The sequence below is a fragment of the Tursiops truncatus genome, chromosome 1 (assembly GCF_011762595.2).
Source record: "Tursiops truncatus isolate mTurTru1 chromosome 1, mTurTru1.mat.Y, whole genome shotgun sequence".
NCBI lineage: Eukaryota > Metazoa > Chordata > Mammalia > Artiodactyla > Delphinidae > Tursiops > Tursiops truncatus.
Window position 1 is genome coordinate 137856121 of NC_047034.1, and position 26465 is coordinate 137882585.

Here is a 26465-nt window from a genome sequence, read left to right on the forward strand (position 1 = left end):
GCAAAATAACCTTTTAAAAGCAGTTTGGATAACCATAACAGCTCTTTACTTTGTTTATATGATGTTTGAGTTTACAGAGCATTCTCACATACATTATCTTATTTAGTACTCGCAAAACCCCTTTGTAGTTATAAGCAAACAAATGTCAGTGTCCTTTTCAAAAGTGAGGAAATGAAGGGTCAAGGAAAATAATATATCCCATCGAACTGTGGTCAGGTAGGCATTAGTTAAAATTACATGGAGCAAGATTTCAGTTGAACTTTTATCTGTGCTAAAAAGGAACAGGCAGTCTCAAAATGTCATAGGCTCCTGGTTCCTAGACCTGTTCAGGCAGAAGCTCTGGGATATTTCCGGGGATGTGGAAGGGATTTAGGTATCACCAAAGGTTTAGCCACTGGCGGTAGAGTGGACAGTTAGACACAGCTTGTTCAGTAACACAATCCAATTAGTGCACCAAACCTGTGAATAGATCAAGTTTAATACAACGCAGTATTTGTTGTTATGGAGATAGAAGAAAGTGCTTTAAGTATGCCACACTCTCTCTTTGGTGGCAGACTCACACATACAGTCCTGTAGGCCTAGAATCCCTTCCCCTTCTCTTTCATTTCCTAAGGATTTATTAGGTGCTTAACATTCATTCATTCATCCACCAAATATCTACTGAGCACGTACTCTGTATCAAGGACTGTTGGAGATAGTGCAGCAGACAAAACAAAAACTCTGCCCTGGTGGAGCTTATATTCTGCCTGAAGGAAGACCGACAGCAAACAAATAAGTCAAATGGAGAATGATGAGTGCTATAGAAAAAAATTAAGCAGGGAATGGGGCAGAGAGCATGCTGGACTAGGGGGTAGGTGTCACAGGGCTGCTTTTTAAAATGAGGTTCAGAGGTGGAGAGGGCAGCTCCTCACCAGAGCCTTGTAGGCAACTGAAATGGCCTTTTTGTCAGAATGAGGAAGGCAAGCGTTGAGGGTTCTGAACAGGGAGGTAATGTGATCTTATGGGAAAGATCCAGTTTGTTTTTGGATGTGTTTATTTAAGATGCCTATTAAATACGCTAGTGGAGATGTCAGACAGGGAGTTGGATAGATGCCTGGAGCCTAGGGAAGAGGTCCATGCTGGATCTAAACTGTGAGCGCCTTCAGCTCGGAGATGGTATTGAAGACCATTAGCCTGTGCATTCTCAGCAGGGCCAACAGCACTCCAAAGGGCCAAAAATTGTTTCCTGAGGGGTGAAGAAAATCTTAGATATTACAGTGGTTGGCTCCAAAGCTCAACCCTAGCCAACACAGTCTTATTCTTTAGTATTTAATAAATGGAGATGGGATGATTGAGGAAAAAAAAATGTTTAAAAGGCTCCTCGAAGGTGTGATCATGAAAACAAGGTTGAGAAACACTGCGCTAGATGTGACTCCGTGAGATCGCCAAGGGAATGTGTGTGTGTCTGAAGTAAAGAAGAGTTCTGAGGACTGGGTTCCCCGGTACTGCAGTGTTTGGGGACTGAGGTGACAAGGAGGAACCAGCAGAGGAGAGCGAGGAGTGGCTAGTGAAGAGAGAGGAGCCAGGCAGGGGCTTTGTCCTGGAAGCCACATGGAGGAGGTGTTTCGGGGCCATGGGTCCCGCAGCTGAGTTAAAGGTTGCTGGTGGGCGGGGTCAGGTGAGGACTGAGCACTACCCTGTGCTCGAGGCTGAAGAAGCTGGATGCTTACTTAGGTCTCAGCCTAAATGTCATTTCATTTGTAGGATACCTTTGACCATGGTAGGCTGGGTCCCCTTCTTATTCTTTTTTTTTTCTTTTTTTTTAAATTGTGTGTGGTGAAAAACACAAAACATAAAATCTACCATCTTAGCCATTTTCGAGGATACAGTTCAGTAGTGTTACGTATAGTTACCTTTTGTGAAACAGATCTCCAGAACTTTTTCATCTGGTAAAACTGAAATTCTGTACTCATTAAACTACAGTTCCCCTTTTATCCCCTACCCCCAGCTCCTGGTAACCACCATTCTTTCTGTTTCTATGAATTTGACTACTTCAGATACCTCATAAGTGGAATAGCACAGCGTCTTCAAGGTTCATTCACGTTGTAGCATATGACAGGATTTTCTTCCTTTTTAAGGCTGAATAACATTCCATGGTTTCCCCTTCTTACACACTTGCATAATACTGTTAGTGTAACAAGCTCCTTACAAGAAATTATAATCTCTTATTTAATTGTCTTTTCTGATAGACAGTATATCTCAAAGCTTCAAAGACAGAATGTGTTTGTCTTATCCATTGATGTATTCACAGCTTCTGGATAATACTGAATGGGAATTCAGTATAAAAACAGAAGACAGAATACTTTACATTGCTTGGAGGAATCTTGAAAAATTTGTTAAAGAGATGATACTTGAACTGATTTTAAAGACTGTCTTAGTCTATTCAGGGTAATATAATAAAATACCACAGAATGGGTGGCTTATAAACAACAGAAATTAACTTCTCATAGTTCTGTAGGCTGGGAAGTCCAGGATCAAGGTGCTGGCAGATTTGGTGTCTGTTGAGGACCTGCTTCCAGGTTCATAGACGGCTGTCTTCTTGCTCTAACCTCACATGGTGGAAGGAAGGGACAAGGGGGTGCTCTGTGGTCTCTTTGATAAGAGCAGAGCTCTGATGACTTGCTCACTTCCCAAAGGCCCCACCTTCAAATACTGTCATAGCAGGGACTGTGTTTTGGCATATGAACTTTGTGGGGACACAAACATTCAGTCTGTAGCAAAGGCAAAGTGCTAATTTATTGGGTTGAAAAAGAGCATTTTAAGCATTCTAGGCAGAGGAAAGAACATAGAGGTAGCATGGTTTCACCACAAGGCCTGTGTCCTCAGGGGTCTGAGGAGTTTGGTGTGGTTAGAGCAGAAGGGTTTGGGAAAGTGGCAGATGAGGATCTCTTTGTAGGCTGTGGTCAGGTGGTAAAGAGCTTTGCATGCCAGTGCTGGAGACTTGCTTTTACTTTCTAGGCACTTACTGGCAGCTGGGAGCTAAAGGAAGTTTCTGAGCAAGTAAGTGATGGGATCAGATTCCTGTTTTTGGTTTGGTTTAGTTTTTGTTTTGTAAAGAAAGATCACTGTGGCATTTTGGAGCGGACACAAGAGTGGGGATAGAATGGTGGCAGGAACAGCAGTCATTTATGCGTGTCGGCTGCAGTCTAAGCAACGTGCAGCGAGGGCCTTAATTAACGGGGTGGTCGAGGGCCTTAGTTAAGGGGGTGGACGGCTAGGAGAGACTATTGAGAAGAAATTTCTGAGGTAGAATCACTGTGGTATGGTGACTGACTGGTTGGGAAGATGACACAAAGTTTCAGAGATTAGGGATAGTAGAAAAGAAACAAATGTGAAGCAGAAGAACACTGAGTTCTTTGCAGAGGTTGAAGAGTCTGACAGGGATATAGAAACACTCATCTGAAGCTTGAAGAGAGGTCTGGGCTACGGGGTATGATGTGCCTGTTTGCTGTGGTTGGCCCCTCTACGTGGATGCTGTCCTATTTGCGTAATAATCCTGCAAACCAGGCACTGTTCTCTATTTTTTGTTGAGAAAACTATGGCACATAGGGAAGTTCAGAAGCTTATTCAAGGTCATACATCAAGCAAGTGGTGGTGACAGAATCAACATTTAGATCTGTCATTTGGGAATATATAGTAAAGGAAATTTCAACAAAATTAAGAATAAAAGGTACTTGCTTCTCCTAGAAAACCCCTTATCTAGAACTTTAGGAATATCAGTGAATTAAGAAATACAAGTGCTTTGGGAGAAAAAGAGTTGATAATCAATCCTCTCTTACCTTCTCAACTCTTGGTTTAGGGGACATTATATAAATTTTTTGTTTGGTTGTTTTTTTAATAACAAACAATTTACTTCCATTCTGGAGTGGTGATTTTAGGGACTGTGTCATCCTACCAGTTTTAGGAGGAATTGGAATACCTCCAGGGGTGCTTAATCTAGAACCTGAGATTTGGAGAAACTTGACTTGAATTCTCATCCCATTCTGAATCCATGAATGACTATTAGCATTAGGCAAGAGACCATGAGAAATGTGATTTGAGTAACTTGTCTTATTTGAGCCTCAGTTTTGCCCATCTAAAAAAGAAAGATGACAGTTCTTGCCTCATGGGGTTGGGCACCATTCCTGACACAAAGTAGCTAAGTACTCAGTAGATATGTTCTTCTTTTGCCTCTCACTTATTTTTCTCTGCAGATATCTAAATCCCCTTTTACCATCTCTCTCCTTTTTCCTGCTGTTTATTAAAACTGAAGGTCCACCTTCAGCTACCAATTTTTTTGTTCCTGAGATCAATGATCTGTAAGTCTCAGACCTCAAATCTAAATGAAAGGGTAAATCCTATGTGTAAGATACCACCTTTGAATTCGAAGACAACAATTTCTCATGAAAACCTTGTTTCTATATAGTGGATAAACACCAAGGGTTATGAAAGAAGGGGCCATGAGAAATGTCAACTTTTGTAGAAAAATTAAATTCTCTGCGACTTATAACATGGGATGAAAATGAATTCCAAGAAAACAACTTGGCAACAGACTTGAGACACAGTGTATTAGTGACTTGGGGACTGCCTGCACTTGTCCATCATCTCTTTTTTCAGTAAGCAGTATTTTAGGAATCATTTTATCTAGTCTGAAATAACAGAGGGCATATTAGATCTGCATGTAACTATCTCTGAATTGCTTGAAAAATATTAAATAAATAAGACTGACAATCTCAAGATCTCAAGTTTCATTAGAAAGTTGTAAGTTAGTGACTTGGAATCAAAATGTTCATGTTTTCGTGTTTTTCCTTAAGCACTTGACATACATGGTGCTAATGGTTTGTTTTAGGTAATAGACAAATGCATTTTTAAAAATCATGGAGAAATGATTTGGCATCAGTTTGGTATCTTCATTTTTCTGTACATTAATCAAACATTTGGAAGCTCTTTTGAGTACATTGTTGGCTAATAAAATAATTCAGTAATCTAATTTAGTTTTAACATAAACTTTAAGCAGTATTGGCAATCTTCTATGCCTTAAGTTTTCTTTATCTATATTTGTTGAGTTAGTGGGCAGACAGGAGCAGAGTTTCTCTCTGAACTCACAGGCAGTATTTACTCCAGTAGGTTTCACTTCTTTAAACAAAGAAGGCTTAAATTTTAATATGTCCTTATTGAGTTCAAGAGCAAAGGGTTTGTTGTCTTTTTTTAAACTTGAAGGTAGTTTTCTAAGTAAATAGTAAAATTCTGTTATTAACTTAAAAGCTTATGCAGTAATATTTTAAAGCCCAGTTGCAAGGGCTAAGTAAGTGATACTGTTTTGTGTACTCAGCCCTCAATTAAGTTATTGCCTGTACTGTATTTATGTTGGTTCATCTGCATTTTTCAAACAGGCAGATTTCTAGATATGGGTAGTGACATATATGAACACGTCTAATTGTAAATATAGAAGTTTTCATACAGAAAAATGTTTTTGTCAAAATAATTTAGATGTTAAATCTAAAGATCTTCGCTAAACTCTGAGGAGGTAGATTTACACTATATAGTGACAGCACTTATCAATTCCATGAAAAACTTTATTTCCAATAATTAAAAGTACTAAGCCCTTTTATGAGCAAACAGTAAGCCTTATTCTGAACAATTTGCCAATAATGAAGTTATAATCACAACTATATGAATTCCTAGCATGTTTATGACATTAACCAATATTATGGGAGTTGCAGAGGTCTTGTTTATATTTTAATTTGTATTTATGAGCATAAATAAAGTTACTTATTTAGAAACTAGCCTAAATTATGTTTCCAGCAATTGTTTTGATTCTAATCTTTAAATGGCTAATTCAGGAGTCATAATTTAGGACATTAACTCATTTATTATTTTTCTTGGATGACCGAATACACAGGATTCAGTGTTACTAGAAATTTTTCAGGTTAAAAGTGACATTCAAGAATTGTCTGTGAGCTCATTTCTCTTCTGCCTTAGTGACAGAATTGTGCATCTCTAACATGCTAAATTTACATAAATATTGTAAAATATTTTCAAAACTTAGGTATCTTTAAATTTTAAATGAAATTGGTAGACTGTCATAATAAAAAGACATTGCCTCAAATAGTCAAAAAACCTGAAAATGTTGAAGTTTTATTACTTAATATACTTGAAAAATAAAGTAATTCCAGTTCCCTCTGTAACCCTCTGCCTGTAATACTGTTTCCCTTAAACTTCAACTGTTCACATGCATGCACAGCATCACCCACGGCCTGGCTTGGATCCATCCCTTCTCTTTGTTCACGTTGTCCTGTACTCTAAAGACAAGAATTGTGTCTTTATCTCCGTCACCAACACCAAGTACCTTGTCTGGAACATGGTGAGCTTTTGATAAGTGTATTTCTCATCAATTTAGAATCATTGGTTGTTAACGGTTACTTGGGTATCAGTTGGATTTGGCATCTAATGAGAAAATAGTATATTACCTTCCAAAATTCTTATTAAAAGCCTTATACCTTATGTCTATCGGGAGCTATTTTGCAATAGGACGATTCTGAGCAGCTTTGCATGTGTTCTCTTGCTCAATATGTAATTTTTGCCAAGGACGGGCTCTACTCAAAATGATGACTCAGAATATTAAACCGACCTAAATATGGGTTCATGTCACTATTTCCTGCTCTCTTGTGATTCCCTATCTCTTTTGTGTTGGTAGTACCCTCCTCAAAATGAAACGCTGCTGTGTTGTCATTTGTTAACCCTAATGTACACCATGTATGTTCCCCCCCTTTTCAAGACCAAGAATGTTAACTGCTTAGGAGGCAACATGAGATTTTAGGTCTCAAATATATTATTTTTTAGATTTCTGTTTAAAAACTGACTACTGGGCATATATATCATTTTTATGATAGATCATTAGGTACAACTCTGTGTTTTGAAATTCTTAGATACAAGATTTTATACTCACTGATGTTTAATAACTATAATCTTTGAACTCATATTTGTTAATCAAGTTTTTAAAATAGCAGTTTTATTGAGACATAATTCACATGCCCTGAAGTTTACCCTTTTAAAGTGTTCATTCATAGTTGTGCAGCCATCACCACTCCTTAATTTTGGAATATTTTCGTATCACCCCCGAAAGAAAGCTTGCATGTGTTTTTAACAGTCACTGTCCTTTTCTCCCTCTTCCCATCCTCTGGCAGCCACTAATCTACTCTTTATGTCTGTGGATTGCTTATTCTAGATATTTCATATAAATGGAACCATGTAATACGTTGCCTTTTATGTCTGGCTTCTTTCACTTAGCATAATGTTTTTGAAGTTCATTTATGTTGTAGCATGAATCAGTATTTCGTTCATTTTTAGGGCTAAAAAATATTCCACTGTATGGATATACTATATTCATCCATCAGTTTTGATGAACCTTTGGGTTTTTACCACTTTTTGACTTATTAAAAACAATGCTGCTGTGAACACATGTACAAGTTTTTATGTGGAAATATATTTCTCTTGGTGTATCTCATAGGTGTATCTGCAAATAGCATTGCTATGTCCTACAGTAACTATGATTAACTTTTGAGGAACTGCCGAATTGTCTTGCAAAGAGGCTGCACCATTTTATTTATTTATTTTTAAAATAAATTTATTTATTTATTTGTTTTTATTTTTGGATGTGTTGGGTCCTCGTTGCTGCACACGGGCTTTCTCTAGTTGCGGCGAGCAGGGACTCCTCTTCGTTGTGGTGCGCGGGCTCCTCATTGTCGTGGCTTCTCTTGTTGCGGAGCATGGGCTCTAGGTGTGCAGGCTTCAGTAGTTGTGGCGCGTGGTCTCAGTAGTTGTGGCTTGCAGGCTCTCGAGCGCAGGCTCAGTAGTTGTGGCAAATGGGCTTAGTGGCTCTTAATTTTATTTTAAGATTGTTCATTGTTAGTATATAGAAATACAGTTGAATTTTAGATATTGATATTTTATTTGCAACCTTGCTGAACTCAATTATTAGTTCTAGTAGTTTCTTTTTTTCATGAATTCCTTAGAATTTTCTATATACAAGATCATGTCATCAGTGAATAGGCATAGTTTTACTTCATCCTTTTCAATCTGAATGAATGCCTTTTATTTCTTATTTTGCCTAATTGCTCTGGCTAGACACTCTGGTACAATGTTGAATGGAAGCTGAAGAACAGACATCCTTGTTTATGATTTTAGAGGAAAGCATTCAGTCTTTCATAGTTAAGTATGATGTTAATTGTAGGTTTTTTGTAGCTGCTTTTCATCAAGTTGAGGAAATTCCCTTTTATTTATTTGTTGATTTTTTTCTGTTATTGTTATGACAAGGTGTTGGTTTTCGTGAATATTTTTTCTGCATCTATTGAAATAATTGTGTGTTTTTTATCCTTTATTCGATTACTGTTTATAGCATTGTATTGATTGACTTTTGTATGCTGAATCAACCTTGTATGCATACTTGGTCATGGTACAATCCTTTTTATATATTGCTGGATTCAGTTTGCTAGCTTATTGTTAAGGATTTTCGTGTTTATATTCATAGGGATGTTGGTCTGTAGTTCTGTTTATTTTTCTTGGGATATCTTTGTCCATTTTTTTAAGCTGTGGTAAAACGCACAACATAAAATTTACCATTTTAACCATTTTTCTGTTGTTGTTGTTGAGGATGAAATGTAAGATCATTTTATTTCTTCACATTTCTGCTCTTATAAGAGTCATCTAAAGTGAGTATTTCTACAAGTCTCTGTTCTGACCAGGGCATGTATTCTGGATAATGTCTCTATACATATATCCACTATATGGTTGTATAACTTACTGTTGATTTAGCATTTATTTAAATGTAAACAATAAAGTACTTTAAATTGTTATAGACAAAAGAAAATCAATAAGTAATCACCAAAGAAGAATATCTGTTCTACTCCCTGAAACAATACATTATCTATTAAATGTATTTATGTTAGAAATCGAAAACTTGAGATGCTCTGTCTCTTCAAAGCTTCCTGTAAAATAAATGTATTAAATTCTTACTTATGTTTCCCAACACATGTGTATGCTCACATACAGATGCACATACAACATACAGATGCAATACAAACATTCAATAAGTAAAGGGAAAAATCACCTAAATAATCACATAAGAAAGATCTTTTTAAAGCCCTCAGAATTGTACTATCACTATACAGGTTTGTGATTTGTTAAAAATAGATCTAAACTTTTACACCAAGTAAGCAAGATAACTTCATGATCAGTCTTCAGAATAGTTCTTAGAATTTAAAAATTTCCTATAAATAAAATGACTTACAGATCCATTTTAACCATTTTTAAGTATACAATTCTGTGCATTAAGTACATTGACATTGTTTTGCAACCATCACCCCGTCCATCTCCAGAACTTTTTCATCTTCCCAAATTGGAACTATGTACTCATTAAACAATAACTCCTCATTCTCCCTTGCCCCCAGCCCTTGGCAACCACCCTTCTATTTTCTGTCTCCATGAATATGGCTATTCTAGGTACCTCATATAAGTGGAATCATATAATGTTCGTTCTTTTGTGACTAGCATATTTCACTTTAGCATAATGTCTTCAAGGTTCATGCATATTGTAGCATGCATGTATTAGAATTTCCTTCCTCTTATTAAGGGTGGAATAATTTTTGGTTGTATGTATATACCACATTTTGTTTATCCATTCATTGATGGACACTTAGGTTGTTTCCTCCTTTTAGCTATTGTGAATAATGCTGCTATAAGTATAAACACGGGTGTACAAATATTTGTTCACGTCCCTTCTTTCAGTTCTTTTGGATATATACCCCAAAGAAGAATTGCCGGATCAAGTGGTAATTTTATGTTTAATTGTTTGAGGAACTACCATACTGTTTTTCACTGTGGCTGTACCATTTTGTATTCCCATCAGCAATGCACAGGGTTTCCAGTTTTCCTACATTCTTGTCAACACTTGTTATTTTCTGTGTTTTTAATAGTAGCCATCCTAATGGATGTGGAATGTTTTTGTCTGGTTTTAATGTCAGGGTAATACTGATCTCATAAAATAAGGTGGTAAGTATCCTCTCCTTTTTTTTTTTTCTTTTTTTCTGGGGGTGGGTGGGTCAGGGGGAAGAGTGTGTAGGATTGATGTTAATTCTTTAAATGTTTGGTGGAATTCACTAGTAATGGCATCTGGTCGTGGCTTTGTGGGAAGCTTTTGATTACAACATTCTCTTTATTTTGTATAGGTCTATTCATATTTTCTGTTTCTGCTTGAGTCAGTTTTGGTGGTTTATGTCTTTTAGGAATTTGTCCATTTCATCTAGATTATCTAATTTGTTGGCATAGGGTCATCAGTAGCATTCCTTATAATCATTTTTATTTCTATAAGGTCAGAATTGATACCCTCTCTTTTATTACTGATCTTAGTGATTTGAGTCTTCTCTCTTTTTTTCTTGGTTAGTCTAGCTGAAGATTTGTCCATTTTGTTGATATTTTCAAAGAACCAACTTTTGGTTTTGTTTATTGTCTCTTGTTTTTCTGTTCTCTCTTTCATTTATTTCCACTCTAATCTTTATTATTTCCTTCCTTCTGCTTGCTTTGGGTTTAGCTTACTCTTCTTTTTCTAGTTTTGTAAGGTGCATGGTTATGTTATTGATTTGAGATCTTTTTTCTTTTTAAAAAATATTTCCTTCCAATCACTGCATCTTATAAGTTATATTGTATTTTTATTTTCATTCATCTTAAAGCATTTTCTAATTGCCTTATGATTTCTTTTTTGGCCCATCAGTTGTTTAGGAGTATATTATTTAATTTTCACGTATTTTTGGATTTCCCAATTTTCCTTCTGCTCCTGATTTCTAATTTCATTCCATTGTGGTCACAGAACATACCTCGTATGATTTTAATCCCTACAAATTGATTGAGGCTTGTTTTATAACCTAACGTGTGCTCTGTCCTGGAGAATGTTTCATGTGCACTTGAGAAGAATGTATATTCTGCTGTTATGGGGTGGAACGTTCTATAAATGTCTTTTGTATACTTAGTCTGTGGTATTAATTCTTCTGTTTCCTCATTGACCTCTGCCTAGTTCTAGCTATTATTGAAAGTGAAACTCTCCAACTATTCTTGTTGAATTGTGTATTTCTCTTTAGTTCTGTCAGTTTTTGCTTCCTGTACTTTGGGTCTCTGCCATTAGATGCATATTTGTTTAGAACTGCTATGTCTTTCTGATGGATAAGCCCTTTATCATTAAAAAAAATCCTTCCTTATCTCTAGTAATAAATTTTCACATGACTTCTACTTTTTTCTGATATTAGTGTAGCCACTCCAGCTCTCCTTTGGTTACTGTTTTCATAGTATATCTTTTTCCATTCTTTTATTTTATCTTCCTTTTTTTTTGACTTTTTTATCATTACGAAGTATCCCTCCTTGTCTCTAGTACTGTATTTCTTGTCTTAACATCTACAGGCATACCTCGGAGATATTGTGGGTTCAATTCCACACCACCGCAGCAAAGTGAATGTTGCAATAAACGGACTCACATGAAGTTTTTGATTTCCCAGTACATATAAAAGATATGTTTACACTATACTATAGTCAGTAAATGTACAACAGCATTATGTCTAAAAAAATATACATACCTCAACTCTAAAATACATTATTGCTAGAAAACACTAACCATCACCTGAGCCTTCAGCGAGTTGGAATCTTTTTGCTGGTGGAGGTCTTGCCTTGATGTTGATGGCTGCTGACTGATGAGGGTGGTGGTTGCTGAAGGTAGGGGTGGCCGTGGCAATTTCTTAAAATACGACAATGAAGTTTGCTGCATCAGTTGACCCTTCCTTTCATGAATGATTTCTCTGTAGTGTGCAGTGCTGTTTGATAGCATTTTACTAACAGAACTTCTTTCAAAATTGGAGGCAAACCTCTCAAACCCTGCCACTGCCTTATCAACGAAGTTTATGTAATATTCTGAATCCTTTGTTGACATTTCAACAATCTTCACAGCATCTTTGCGAGGAGCAGATTCCATCTCACGAAACTACTCTCTTTGCTCCTCCCTAAGAAGTAACTCCTTATCTGTTCAAGTTTTGTCATGAGATGCAGCAATTCAGTCACATCTTCAGGCTCCACTTCTAGTTCTCTTGCTATTTCTTTTTTTTTTTTAATTTATTTATTTTTTGGCTGCTTTGGGTCTTTGTTGCTGTGTGCAGGCTTTCTCTAGTTGTGGTGAGCGGGGGCTACTCTTTGTTGCGGCGCGCGGGCTTCTCATTGCGGTGGCCTCTCTTGTTGCGGAGCACAGGCTCTAGGGCGTGCAGGCTTCAGTAGTTGTGGCACGCGGGCTCAGTAGTTGTGGCTTGTAGGCTCGAGAGTGCAGGCTCAGTAGTTGTGGCACACGGGCTTAGTGGCTCCGCGGCATGTGGGATCTTCCCGGACCAGGGCTCGAACCCGTGTCCCCTGCATTGGCAGGCGGATTCTTAACCACTGCGACACCAGGGAACTCCTCTCTTACTATTTCTACCACACCCGCAATGACTTCCTCCACTGAAGTCTTGAACCCCTCAAAGTCATCCACAACGGTTAAAATCAACTTCTTCCTAACGGCTGTTAATGTTGATATTTTGGCCTCTTCCCATGAATTATGAATGTTCTTAATGGCATCTAGAATGGTAAATCCTGCGCAGATCATTTTCAATGTATTTTGCCCAGCTCTATCAGAGGAATCACTATCTATGGCAGCTATAGCCTTACAAAATGTATTTCTTAAATAATAAGACATGAAAGTTAAAATTGCTTCTTGATTCATGGGCTGCAGAATGGATGCTGTATTCGCAGGCATGAAAACAACATTAATCTCATTGTACATCTCCATCAGAGAGCTCTTTGGTGACTAGGTGCATTGTCAGTAAGCAGTAATATTTTGAAAGGAATATTTTTTTTCTGAGTATTAGGTCTCAACAGTAAATTTAAAATATTCAGTAAACCATGTTGTTAACAGGTGTGCTGCATTCCAGGCTTTGTTGTTCCATTTGTAAGGCATAGGCAGAGTAGATTTAGCATAATTCTTAAGGGCCTTATGGTCTATGGAATGGTAAATGAGCACTGGCTTCTACTTCAAGTCACCAGCTTCAGTAGTCCCTCACAAGAGAGTCAGCTTGTCTTTTGGGGTTTTTTTGGTGGGGGGAGTGTTGTTTATTTCTTTAATTAACCATTAAAAAAATTTTTTAAGGTTACTTTCTATTTACAGTTATTACAAATTATTGGCTATATTCCCTGTGTTGTACAATGCATCTTTGAGCCAATCTTACACTTAATATTTTGTACCTCATCCTCCCCCACCCTTACATTCCTCCTCCCCCTGTCCCCACCACTGGTATACACGAGTTTGTTCTCTGTATCTGTGAGTCTGCTTGTCTTTTGGAGCTTTGAAGCCAGGCACTGACTTCTCCTCTCTACCTGTGCAAGTCCTAGATGTCCTCTTCTTCTAATATAAGGCTGTTTTGTCTATACTGAAAATCTGTTGTTGACTGTAGCCACCTTCTTTAATTACCTAATTAGATATTTTGGATAACTTGTTGGAGCTTATGCATCACCACTTGCTGCTTCACCTTTCACTTTTTTTTTTTAAACATCTTTGTTGGAGTATAATTGCTTTACATTGTTGTGTTAGTTTCTGCTTTATAACAAAGTGAATCAGCTATACATATACATATATCCCCATATTTCCTCCCTCTTGGCGTCTCCCTCCAACCCTCCCTATCCCACCCCTCTAGGTGGTCACAAAGCACCGAGCTGACCTCCCTGTGCTATGAAGCTGCTTCCCACTAGCTATCTATTTTACATTTGGTAGTGTATATATGTCCATGCCACTCTCTAACTTCTTCCCAGCTTACCCTTCCCCCTGCCTAGTCCTCAGGTCCATTCTCTACATCTGCATCTTTATTCCTGTCCTGCCCCGAGGTTCATTAGAACCATTTTTTTTTAGATTCCACATATATGTGTTAGCATATGGTATTTGTCTTTCTCTTTCTGACTTCACTCTGTATGACAGACTCTAGCTCCATCCACCTTACTACAAATAACTCAATTTCGTTTCCTTTTATGACTGAGTAATATTCCATTGTATGTATGTGCCACATCTTTATCCATTCATCTGTTGATGGACACTTAAGTTGCTTCCATGTCCTGCTATTGTAAATAGTGCTGCAATGAACATTGTGATACATGCCTCTTTTTGAATTACGGTTTTCTCAGGGTATATGCCCAGTAGTGATATTGCTGGGTCATATGGTAGTTCTATTTTTGGCTTTTTAAGGAGCCTCCATACTGTTCTCCATAGTGGCTGTATCAGTTACACTCCCACCAGCAGTGCAAGAGGGTTCCCTTTTCTCCACACCCTCTCCAGCATTTATTGTCTATAGGTTTTTTTGATGATGGCCATTCTGACCGGTGTGAGGTGATACCTCATTGTAGTTTTGATTTGCATTTCTCTACTGATTGGTGATGTTGAGCATCTTTTCATGTGTTTGTTTGCAATCTGTATGTATTCTTTGGAGAAATGTCTATTTAAGTCTTCCACCTGTTTTTTGATTGGGTTGTTTGTTTTTTTGATATTGAGCTGCATGTTTGTTTTTTTGATATTGAGCTGCATGAGCTGTTTATATATTTTGGAGATTTATCCTTTGTCCGTTGATTCGTTTGCAAATGTTTTCTCCCATTCTGAGGGTTGTCTTTTCGTGTTGTTTATAGTTTACTTTGCTGTGCAAAAGCTTTTAAGTTTCATCAGGTGCCATTTGTTTATTTTTGTTTTTATTTCCATTTCTCTAAGAGGTGGGTCAAAAGGGATCTTGCTGTGATTTATGTCATAGAGTGTTCTGCCTATTTTTTCCTCTAAGAGTTTTATAGTGTCCGGTCTTAAATTTAGGTCTCTAAATCCATTTTGAGTTTATCTTTGTATATGGTGTTAGGGAGTGTTCTAATTTCATTCTTTTACATGTAGCTGTCCAGTTTTCCCAGCACCACTTATTGAAGAGGATGTTTTTTCTCCATTGTATATCCTTGCGTCCTTTGTCATAGATTAGTTGACCATATGTACGTGGGTTTATCTCTGGGCTTTCTATCCTTTTGCATTGATCTATGTTTCTGTTTTTGTGCCAGTACCATACTGTCTTGATTACTGTAGCTTTGCAGTATAGTCTGAAGTCAGGGAGCCTGATTCCTCCAGCTCCGTTTTTCTTTCTCAAGATTGCTTTGGCTCTTTGGGGTCTTTTGTGTTTCCATACAAATTGTGAAATTTTTTGTTCTAGTTCTGTGAAAAATGCCATTGGTAGTTTGATACGGATTACATTGAATCTGTAGATTGCTTTGGGTAATATAGTTATTTTCACGATGTTGATTCTTCCAATCCAAGAACATGGTATATCTCTCCATCAGTTTGTATCATCTTTAATTTCTTTCATCAGTGTCTTACAGAATTCTGCATACAGGTCTTTTGTCTCCCTAGGTAGGTTTATTCCTAGGTGTTTTATTCTTTTTGTTGCAGTGGTAAATAGGAGTGTTTCCTTAATTTCTCTTTCATATTTTTCATCGTTGGTGTATAGGAATGCAAGACATTTCTGTGCATTAATTTTGTATCCTGCAACTTTTCCAAGTTCATTGATGAGCTCTAGTAGTTTTCTGGTGGCATCTTTAGGATTCTCTATAGTATCATTTCATCTTCAAACAGTGACAGTTTTACTTCTTCTTTTCCAGTTTGTATTCCTTTTATTTCTTTTTCTTCTCTGATTGCCGTGGCTAGGACTTCCAAAACTATCTTGAATAACAGTGGGTGAGAGTGGACATCCTTGTCTTGTTCCTGATCTTAGAGGAAATGCTTTCAGTTTTTCACCATTGAGAATAATGTTTTCTGTGGATTTGTCGTATATGGCCTTTATTATGTTGAGGTAGGTTCCCTCTATGCCCACATTCTGGAGAGTTTTTATCATAAATGGGTGTTGAATTTTGTTGAAATCTTTTTCTGTATCTATTGAGATAATCATATGGTTTTTATTCTTCAGTTTGTTAATATGGTGTATCACATTGGTTTGCAAACATTGAAGAATCCTTGCATCCCTGGGTTAAATCCCACTTGATCAGGTGTATGATCCTTTTAATGTGTTGTTGGATTCTGTTTGCTAGTATTTTGTTGATGGTTTTTGCATCTATATTCATCAGTGCTATTGGTCTGTAATTTTCTTTTTTTTGTAGTATCTTTGTCTGGTTTTGGTATCAGGGTGAAGGCAGCCTCATAGAATGAGTTTGGGAGTGTTCTTTCGTCTGCAATTTTTGGGAAGAGTTTGAGAAGTATGGGTGTTAGCTCTTCTTAAATGTTTGATAGAATTCACCTGTGATGCCATCTGGTCCTGGACTTTTGTTTGTTGGAAGATTTTTAATCACAGTTTCAATTTCATTACTTGTGATTGGTCTTTTCCTAGTTTCTGTTTCTTCTTGGTTCAGTCTTGGAAGGTTATACCTTTCTAAGAATTTGTCCATTTCTTCCAGGTTGTCCATTTTATTGGCATAGAGTTGCTTGTAGTAGTCTCTTAGGATGCTTCGTATTTCTTGGTGTCTGTTGTAACTTCTCCTTTTTCATTTCTAATTTGATTGATTTGAGTTCTCTCCCTCTTTTTCTTGATGAGCCTGGCTAATGGTTTATCAATTTTGTTTATCTTCTCAAAGAACCAATTTTAGTTTTATTGATCTTTGCTATTGTTTCCTTCATTTCTTTTTCATTTATTTCTGATCTGATCATTATGACTTCTTTCTTTCTGCTAACTTTGGGTTTTGTTTGTTTTTCTTGCACTAGTTTCTTTAGGCGTAAGGTTAGATTGTTTATTTGAGATTTTTCGTTTCTTGAGGTAAGCTTATATTTCTGTAAACTTCCCTCTTAGAACTGCTTTTTCTGCATCCCATAGGTTTTGGATCGTCGTGTTTTTAATCAATTAATTTATTTTTTCTGTGTTGGGTCTTCGTTTCTGTGCGAGGGCTTTCTCTAGTTGTGGCAAGCGGGGGCCATGCTTCATCGTGCTGCGCGGGCCTCTCACTGTCGTGGACTCTCTTGTTGCAGAGCACTGGCTTCAGACGCGCAGGCTCAGTAGTTGTGGCTCATGGGCGTAGTTGCTCTGCAGCATGTGGGACCCTCCCAGACCAGGGCTCGAACCCGTGTCCCATACATTAGCAGGCAGATTCTCAACCACTGCGCCACCAGGGAAGCCCTGGATCGTCGTGTTTTTGTTGCAATTTGTCTCTAGCTATTTTTTGATTTCCTCTTTCTTCAGCGATCGCTAGGTTATTTAGTAACGTATTGTTTAGCCTCCATGTGTTTGGGCTTTTTATGTTTTTTTCCCTGTAATTGATTTCTAATCTCATAGTGTTGTGGTCAGAAAAGATGCTTGATATGATTTCAGTTTTCTTAAATTTACTGAGCCTTGATTTGTGACCCAAGATGCGATCTATCCTGGAGAATGTTCCGTGTGCACTTGAGAAGAAAGTGTGATGTGCTGTTTTGGCATGGAGTATCCTATAAGTATCAATTAAATCTTTCTTGTCTATTGTGTTATTTAACGTTCGTGTTTCCTTATTAATTTTCTGTTTGGATGATCTGTCCATTGGTGTCAGTGAGGTGTTAAAGTCCCCCACTATTATTGTGTTCCTGTCAATTTCCTCTTTTATAGCTATTAGCAGTTGACTTGTGTATTGAGGTGTTCCTATTTTGGGTGCATATATATTTATAGTTGTTATATCTTCTTCCTGGATTTATCCCTTGATCATTATGTAGTGTCCTTCTTTGTCTCTTGTAACATTCTTTATCTTAAAGTCTATTTTATGTGATATGAGTATTGCTACTCCAGCTTTCTTTTGATTTCCATTTGCATGGAATATCTTTTTCCATGCCCTCACTTTCAGTCTCTGTGTGTCCCTAGGTCAGAAGTGTGTCTCTTTTAGATAGCATATATATGGGTCTTGTTTTTGTATCCATTCAGTGAGCCTGTGTCTTTTGGTTGGAGCATTTAATCCATTCATGTTTAAGGTAATTATAGATATGTTTGTTCCTATGACCATTTTCTTAATTGTCATGGGTTTGTTTTTGTAGGTCGTTTTCTTCCACTTAGAGAAGTTCCTTTAGCATTTGTTGTAGAGCTGGTTTGGTGATGCTGAATTCTCTTAGCTTTTGCTTGTCTGTAAAGCTTTTGATTTCTCCGTTGAATCTGAATGAAATCCTTGCCGGGTAGAATAATGTTGGTTGTAGGCTCTTCCCTTTCATCACTTTAAATATATCCTGCCACTCCCTTCTGGCTTGTAGAGTTTCTGCTGAGAAATCAGCTGTTAACCTTTCGGGAGTTCCCTTGTATGTTATTTGTTGCTTTCCCTTGCCGCTTGTAATATTTTTTCTTTGTATTTAATTTTTGATAGTTTGATTAATATGTGTATTGGCGTGTTTCCTCTTGAGTTTATCCTGTATGGGATTCTCTGTGCTTCCTGGACTTGATTGACTATTTCCTTTCTCATATTAGGGAAATTTTCAACTCTAATCTCTTCAAATATTTTCTCAGTCCCTTTCTTTTTCTTTTCTTCTTCTGGGAACCCTATAATGCGAATGTTGCTGCATTTAATTTTGTTCCCGAGGCCTCTGAGACTCTCCTCAATTCTTTTCATTCCTTTTTCTTTATTCTGTTCTGTGGCAGTTATTTCCACTATTTTATCTTCCAGGTCACTTACTGTTCTTCTGCCTCAGTTATTCTGCTATTGATTCCTTCTAGAGAATATTTAATTTCATTTACTGTGTTGTTTATCATTGTTTGCTCTTTAGTTCTTCTAGGTCCTTGTTAAATGTTTCTTGTATTTTCTCCATTCTATTTCCAAGATTTTGGATCATCTTTACTATCATTACTCTGAATTCTTTTCCCGGGAGACTGCCTATTTCCTCTGCATTTGTTTGGTCTGATGGGTTTTTACCTTGCTCCTTTATCTGCTGCATATTTCTCTGTCTTATCATTTTATTTTACTTACTGTGTTTGGGGTCTCCTTTTCTTATGCAGCGGGTTCGTAGTTCCCGTTGTTTTTGGTGTCTGGCCCCAGTGGGTGCGGTTGGTTCAGTGGTTTGTGAAGGCTTCCTGATGGAGGGGACTGGTGTTCCCTTGTTCTGGTGGGTGGGGCTGGATCTTGTCTTTCTGATGAGAACGACTGCGTCTGGTGGTGTGTTTTGGGGTGTCTATGAACTTAGTATTATTTTATGCAGGCTCTCTGCTAATGGTGGGTTTGTGTTCCTGTCTTGCTAGTTGTTTGGCATGGGGCATCCAGCACTGGAGCTTGTTGGCCGTTGGGTGCAGCTGGGTCTTAGTGTTGAGATGGAGGTCTCTGGGAGAGCTCTTGCTAATTGATACTGCGTGGGGCTGGGAGGTCTCTGGTGGTCCAATGTCCTGGAGTCAGCTCTCCCACCTCTGGGGCTCAGGCTGTACCCCCGGCCGGAGCAGCAAGACCCTGTCAGCCACTTGGCTCAGAAGAAAAGAAAGAAAAATAATAATAATATATTTTAAAAATAATAAAGAAAAAAATAATAAAATAAAAGAAATAATAAAATAAATAAATTTTTTAAAAAAAGAAGAGAGCAACCAAACCAATAAACAAATCTACCAGTCATAAGAAGTACTAAAAACTAAACTAAGATTAGCATAAAAATCAGAAACAAATCAGTCACAGACAGCAAACCCCATGTCTACAGTTGCTCCCAGAGTCCACTGCCTCTATTTTGGGAACATTTGTTCAGGTATTCATGTATTGCACAGATGCAGGGTTCATCAAGTTGATTGTGAAGATTTAATCCACTGCTCCTGAGGCTACACAGAAAAATTACCCTTTCTCTTCTTTGTTCACACAGCTCCTGGGGTTCAGCTTTGGTTTTGGCCCCGTCTCTGCGTGTAAGTCACCCTCAGGTGTCTGTTCCCCACCCAGACAGGAGGGGGTTAAAGCAGTGGCTGATTGTGGCTCTCTTGCTCTCTCAGGCCGCTGAGAGCGAAGCGTATGGTAGTCGTAATTGGAATGCAGGGCAGGCCTGCGGCGGCAGAGGCATGACATTGCAACAGCGTGAGGCATGCCTTGTGTTCTCCTGGGGAAGTTGTCCATGGATCTCGGGACCCTGACAGTGGCGTGCTGCACAGGCTCCCTGGGGTGGTGGGGTGTGGATAGTGACCTGTGCTTGCACACAGGATTCTTGGTGGCAGCAGCAGCAGTGTTACCATTTCACGCTTGTCTCTGTTGCCTGAGCTGATTAGCCACGCCTTGTGCCCGTCTCTGGAGCTCGCTTAGGCGGTACTCTGCTTTCTGTGGGCACACGGGGAAGGAATCCCCTCTCCTCGCGCGCCCTGAAACAATGGCCTCTTGCCTCTTTGGCAGCTCCAGACCTTTTCCTGGACTCCCTCCCGGCTAGCCATGGCGCACTAGCCCCCTAAAGGCTGTGTTCACGCAGCCAACCCCAGTCCTCTCCCTGCGCTCCAACCGAAGCCCGAGCCTCAGCTCCCAGCCCCCGCCCGCCCCGGCGGGTGAGCAGACAAGCCTCTCGGGCTGGTGAGTGCCGGTCGGCACCAATCCTCTGTGCAGGAATCTCTCCGCTTTGCCCTCCGCACCCCTGTGGCTGCGCTCTCCTCCATGACTCCGAAGCTTCCTCCCTCTGCCACCCGCAGTCTCCGCCCGCGAGGGGGCTTCCCAGTGTGTGGAAACCTTTCCTCCTTCACAGCTCCCTCCCACTGGTGCAGGTCCCGTCCCTATTCTTTTGTCTCTATTTTTTCTTTTTTTTTTTTTTGCCCTACCCAGGTATGTGGGGATTTTCTTTCCTTTTGGGAAGCCTGAGGTCTTCTGCCAGCGTTCAGTAGGTGTTCTGTAGGAGATGTTCCACATGTAGATATATTTTTCATGTATTTGTGGGCAGGAAGGTGGTCTCCATGTCTTACTCCTCTGCCATCTTGAAGGTTCCCCTGTCACCTTTCACTTTTTTTTTTTTTTTTTTTTTTTTTTTGTGGTACGTGGGCCCCTCACTGCTGTGGCCTCTCCCGTGGTGGAGCGTAGGCTCCAGACGAACAGCCTCAGCGGCCATGGCTCATGGCCCAGCCGCTCCGTGGCATGTGGAATCTTCCCGGACCGGGGCACGAACCCGTGTCCCCTGCATTGGCAGGTGGACTCTCAACCACTGCGCCACCAGGGAAGCCCACCTTTCACTTTTATGTTATGAAGATATGCCTTCTTTCCTTCAGCCTCATGAAGCAGCCTGTGTTAGCTTCGAACTTCTTCTGCAGCTTCCTTATCTCTCTCAGTCTTCACAGAATTGAAGAGAGTTAGGGCTTTGCTCTAGGTTAGACTTTGGCTTAAGGGAATGTTGTGGCTGGTTTAATCTTCCACCCAGACCACTAAAACTTTCTCCATATAGCAATAAGCCTGTTTTGCTTTCTTATCATTTGTTTGTTCAGTGAGTAGCAGTTTCAATTTCTTTCAAGAAGATTTCCTTTGCATTCACAACTTAGCTAACAGTTTGGTGCAAGACACCTACCTAGCTTTTGGCCTGTCTCAGCTTTCATCATGCCTTCCTCACTAAGCTTAATCGTTTCTAGCTTTTGATTTAAAGTGAGAGACATGCTACTTACTCTTCCTTTCACTTGAACACGTGGAGGCCATTGTAGGGCTATTAATTGGCTTAATTTTAATACTGTTGTGTCTCAGGGAGTAGGGAGACCTGAGGAAGGGAGAGAGACCGGAAACAGCCGTTTGGTGGAGTGGTCAGAACACAGACATTTATTGATTAAGTTTGCTATGTTATACAGACACAATTCTTGGTGCCCCAAAACAATATAAATAGTAACATCTAAGATCACTTATCACAGATCACCATAACAAATGTAATAATAATGAGAAAGTTTGTAATATTGTGAGAATTACCAAAATGCAACTCATAGACATGAAGTGAGCAAATGCTGTTGGAAAAAGTGTTGATAGACTTGCTGGATGCAGGGTTGCCACAAACCTTCAATTAGTAAAAAATGCAACATCTGCGAAGCACCGCAAAACAAAGCACTATAAATCAAGGTATGCCTGTATTCTGTTTGTTACTAATATAGCCACTCCGCCACCTTTACGTGTGCATGATATATCTTTTTCCACCCTTTTATTTCAACCTCTTTATGTCTTTTAATCTAGAGGGTATCTGTTGTAGACAGTTGGATCACTTCTTAAAAATTCATTCTGAAAATCTCTGCCTTTTGGTTAGAGCATTTAGTCCACTTTCATTCCATATGTTTCTGATAGTTATAATTTAATATAATTATTTGATAAAACAAGATTTACATCTGCCATCTTGCTGTTTGTCTTCTATGTTTTATGCCTTTTAATTCTCTAATCGTCCATTACTCCTCTGTTTCGTATTAAGTATACTTTCCAGTGTACAATTTTAATTCCCTTGTTTTTTCTTTCACTGTGTAATTTTTAAAGCTATTTTATTAGTGGTTGCCCTGTAGATTACAATTAACATCCTGATCTATAGCACTGTAATTCAAATTAATACCAACTTAATTTCAATAGTGTACAAAACATTCTTCCAATATAACTCTGTTCTCCACCCCCGCCCTTTTGTGCTATTATTGTCATATGGGTCACATCTGTATTCATTATAAGCCCATTAACATGGTTTTGTAACTATTGCTTTGTGCATCTGTCTTTTAAATCAGATAGGAAAAGAAATACTGCATTAATACTGTCTTTAATAACAGAATTATGAAAGGCCATGGAGGTGATGAGAATGAGGTTAATTCCACATTTGTGAATTTTTAAGAAAAAAATCTGTTAAAAAAAAGCTTTTACTGGAAAAATATTTATTAAAATGTCAGTGTGATTAATTTATAAGTGGTGAAATTAACGGTGGGTTTTATTTTTTGCTATTCATATTTTCTACAAGGAACATGTATTACTTATTTGGTAATTTAAGACAAAAACAAAGGTATTTAGAAACCAAATTATGTTACCAAGTGGAATGGGATTCTTAAGTAAAACATACTCAGTATAATTTAACGGTTTTTTTTTTTTTTAACCGCTATAGGTGAGTCCCTACCTCTCTAATTCATTAGGTTCTTCAAAAATCTATGTTTTTATATATTTATTTTACTAAATTATTTTAATTTTGAAATAATTCCAGGTTTACAAAAACGTTGCAAGAATAGCGCAAAACTATTTTTGCAACTTTTCTGTAAATGTCAAATTATTTATATAACCTTTATATAAATTTGAAATTTTTATATAAACTTTATTCAGGTTCTTCAGATGTTAACATTTTATCACATTCTCTTTATTCTTCTTTTTTTCTCTAAATATGAATATCCATGTATGTATAATGTGCACGTGTATGTAAAAGTATGTGTGTGTTTTGTTGTTGTTTTCTCTGAAATGTTTGAGAATAAATTAAAGACATGATATCCCTTTACCCTTAAATACTTCAGTGTGTATTTCTTACAAATGAGGATATTCTCTTATGTAACCTCAGTATATTATCAAAATCGGGAACATTGATCCAGTACTAAAGTCCTTTGAAGCCAAGAAGTAAAATTAAACAAATAAAAATTCCTGGTTCAAGATCTAATCCAGGATCCCATGCTGCATTGAGTTGTTATGTCTGTCCAGTCTTCCTCAATCTTTCCTGACTTTGACATTTTTGAAGAATACAGGCTATTTTTTAGGTTGTTTCTCATTTTGGGTTTCATCATGACTAGAGACAGGATGCATTTTTGGCAGGACTGTCACAGAAATGATGTTGTGCCCTTTACAGTGCGTCCATTCAGGAGGCACACGATGTTTGTGTCATTACTGATGATGTTAAAGGTCTCCCCCCACCCCCACCCAAGGAAGCTCTTAGCTTGGGGCAGGTTTTGTTTGTCGGCTTCTAAACAATAGCGATTTATTTCTCGTGGTTCTTGAGGCTGGAAGTCCAAGATCAGGGTACCAGCATGGTTGCATTCTAGTGAGGGTCCTCCTCTGGGTCACAGGCTGGCGTCTTCTTGTTGTGTGGAGAGCAGAGAGGGGATGCAGGCTCTCCTGTGACTCTCACAAGGGCAATAATCCCATTTGGAGGCTCTTGGTTTTCATAGCTGCTAAGTACATTTAATGATTTCATACATGATTTGATCTATTAACTCCCTGTGGAAATTAATGGTAGATATTTCATAGTAATGACATATTCCCATCATACAACTGAATTCTATTTTTATATGCCTTATTCTACTTTGAGCCTAGGTTCATAAATTTAAGCATTTAACAAATGTACAATTTTGAGACTATCTTAAAATCTTTACATTTTGATTCTCCTGAGTTCCTTTAAGTAAAGTGGTTTATTTACAGAACTTATTAATTAAAAATATTTCTGAGGGCTTCCCTGGTGGCACAGTGGTTGAGAGTCCGCCTGCCGATGCAGGGGACACGGGTTTGTGCCCCGGTCCGGGAAGATCCCACATGCCACGGAGCGGCTAGGCCTGTGAGCCATGGCCGCTGAGCCTGCGTGTCCGGAGCCTGTGCTCCGCAACGGGAGAGGCCACAACAGTGAGAGGCCTGTGTACCGCAAAAAAAAAAAAAAAAAAAAAAAAATTCTGAAAGTATTGTGTTTAAAAACTGAATTATCCCCAAACATTATGACTCTAAATTTACTTCATCCACCATCCCTCACTCTTCACCCCCAATTATATTGTCTTCTACTCCATTTTAAATTTTTATTACCTTCCTGTTTTTTGTCTCCTTTTCATCCCAATTTAGCCATGAACCTGAAAAAAAATGTGTTGCATTCCTTTAGATATCATTCATGTGGGGTTGAAATTTGTTTTTCAGTGTGTTTTTAAATCATTTCTGCTTTATATTTATGGTCTTTTCCTTCATTGAGGCTAAAGGTGAATTTTTTTTAATGGAACTGTTTTATTTTGTAATGATCAGATTATAGGGTGGGTTGTGAAAATGGTTAGGTTTTCAAAGGAGCCAGGTGTTAGGCCATTTGGGAGGAGAGGTTCCATTTGATTTATTACAGATTACTATAGCGAGGACTGATGGAAAGTTTGGCAGTTACCCCACTGATAGTTGAAACTTTGCATGAATTATTTTTCTATTTAAAAATACGTTTTAAATACCTACTTTGTGTTAGGCACTAGGTTTTAGAGATATAGAAGTGGTCAGAAACAGTCCTCGTCCTTGTGGCTCGCTTGGTCTAGTGGGGGCAAACAGAGTAAATCACAAATAAATGTAAAATTATATCTGTGAGTTGTGTTATGAAGGAGAAGTTCGGGATGGTAGGGGTATAAAATAATTAAAGGAATTTGACAATGTTTAGAAGTTCTGGAAAGGTTTTTCTCTGAAAGAGTTTAGAGGGTTTAAGAGTTGAGTAGGTTAAAGAGGGCAGAAGGCTGAGTTCAGGAATAGCGGCATCCCTGTGGAGATGGACAGAAGTAGATGGATTTGAGAGAAATATAGGAGGTCTGATCACTTAGTCTTAGGGGTGGAGATGGGAGAATAGGGTTTTAAGAATGTGTCTTGATTTCTGGCTATGCTGCCAAATGAATGTGGTGCCATTCACTGAGCAGAGAAAAGAGAGCCTAGCACTGAGGTTTGAGAAACTCCAGTGTTTGATGGCTGGGAAGGGGAGGATGTACCAGAAGAGGAGACAGAAGGAACCACCCTAACCCAGACCCCAGAGGAGAACAGGGAAGCATGTTATCCTGGGAGGTAAGGGGAGGGAATCTAGCATACCGAGAAGAGGAAGCAGGCAGAAGGTCAGATATTCCTGAAAAGTAAGATAAGGACTGAAACATGTCCACTGGATTGAATGATGTAGCATTCAGTGTGGTGACCTTAACAGTTGCCACTTTGGGAGAGCGTGAGAAAAGGGGCTGTAGGTGAAGGTAGATTTGATATTTATAACAAGAGATTAAGAGAGTTCATTTGTGAAGAATGAGATGAGCTCACCTTCTGAGAGAGTTGGGATGCCACATTGATAAAAGCTGAGAATATTTCAGATAGTCTTGGTGAAAGATGTGATTACGAGAAAGAAATGTGGAATCCACAATCTTGGAATTAATGGCTACCAGTGATTAAGGAGCTGCTTTGTGTTAAATCGAAAAATTTTTAAGTAGTCACTAATTATTTGTGTGTATCTGTGTTTTTTTTTTTTTTAAACCATAATCCCTCTTTGTCAGAAGAATGATGAAAACGGCAACTGCTCAGGGGAAGGAATTGAATTCCCTACAACAAATTTATATGAACTGGAAAGCCGCGTTTTGACGGATCACTGGTCCATACCTTACAAGCGGGAAGAGTCACTAGGCAAATGCCTGTTGGCGTCTACCTACCTAGCAAGACTTGGTAAGTTCATACTTCAGGACACAGGAGGAGTTTTCGTTTTTTGGGGTTTTTTTTTT

General features: G+C 38.4%; 1 protein-coding gene across 9 annotated transcripts in view; it reads left to right on the forward strand.

Annotated features, from left to right (window-relative positions):
* Positions 1-26465, forward strand: part of USP24 (ubiquitin specific peptidase 24) — a 149966-nt gene that overhangs the window by 15260 nt on the left and 108241 nt on the right. For 8 of the 9 annotated variants that reach the window (XR_012324657.1, XM_073789303.1, XM_073789304.1 and 5 more), the window contains exon 2: positions 26244-26409. Coding sequence is in view for 8 of the 9 variants with exons in the window: in XM_073789303.1 (XP_073645404.1) it covers positions 26244-26409 (166 nt within the window). In the remaining variant the exon portion in view is untranslated. The remainder of the gene's footprint in view (positions 1-26243; positions 26410-26465) is intronic. The other variant, XM_073789305.1, reaches the window with a different exon arrangement.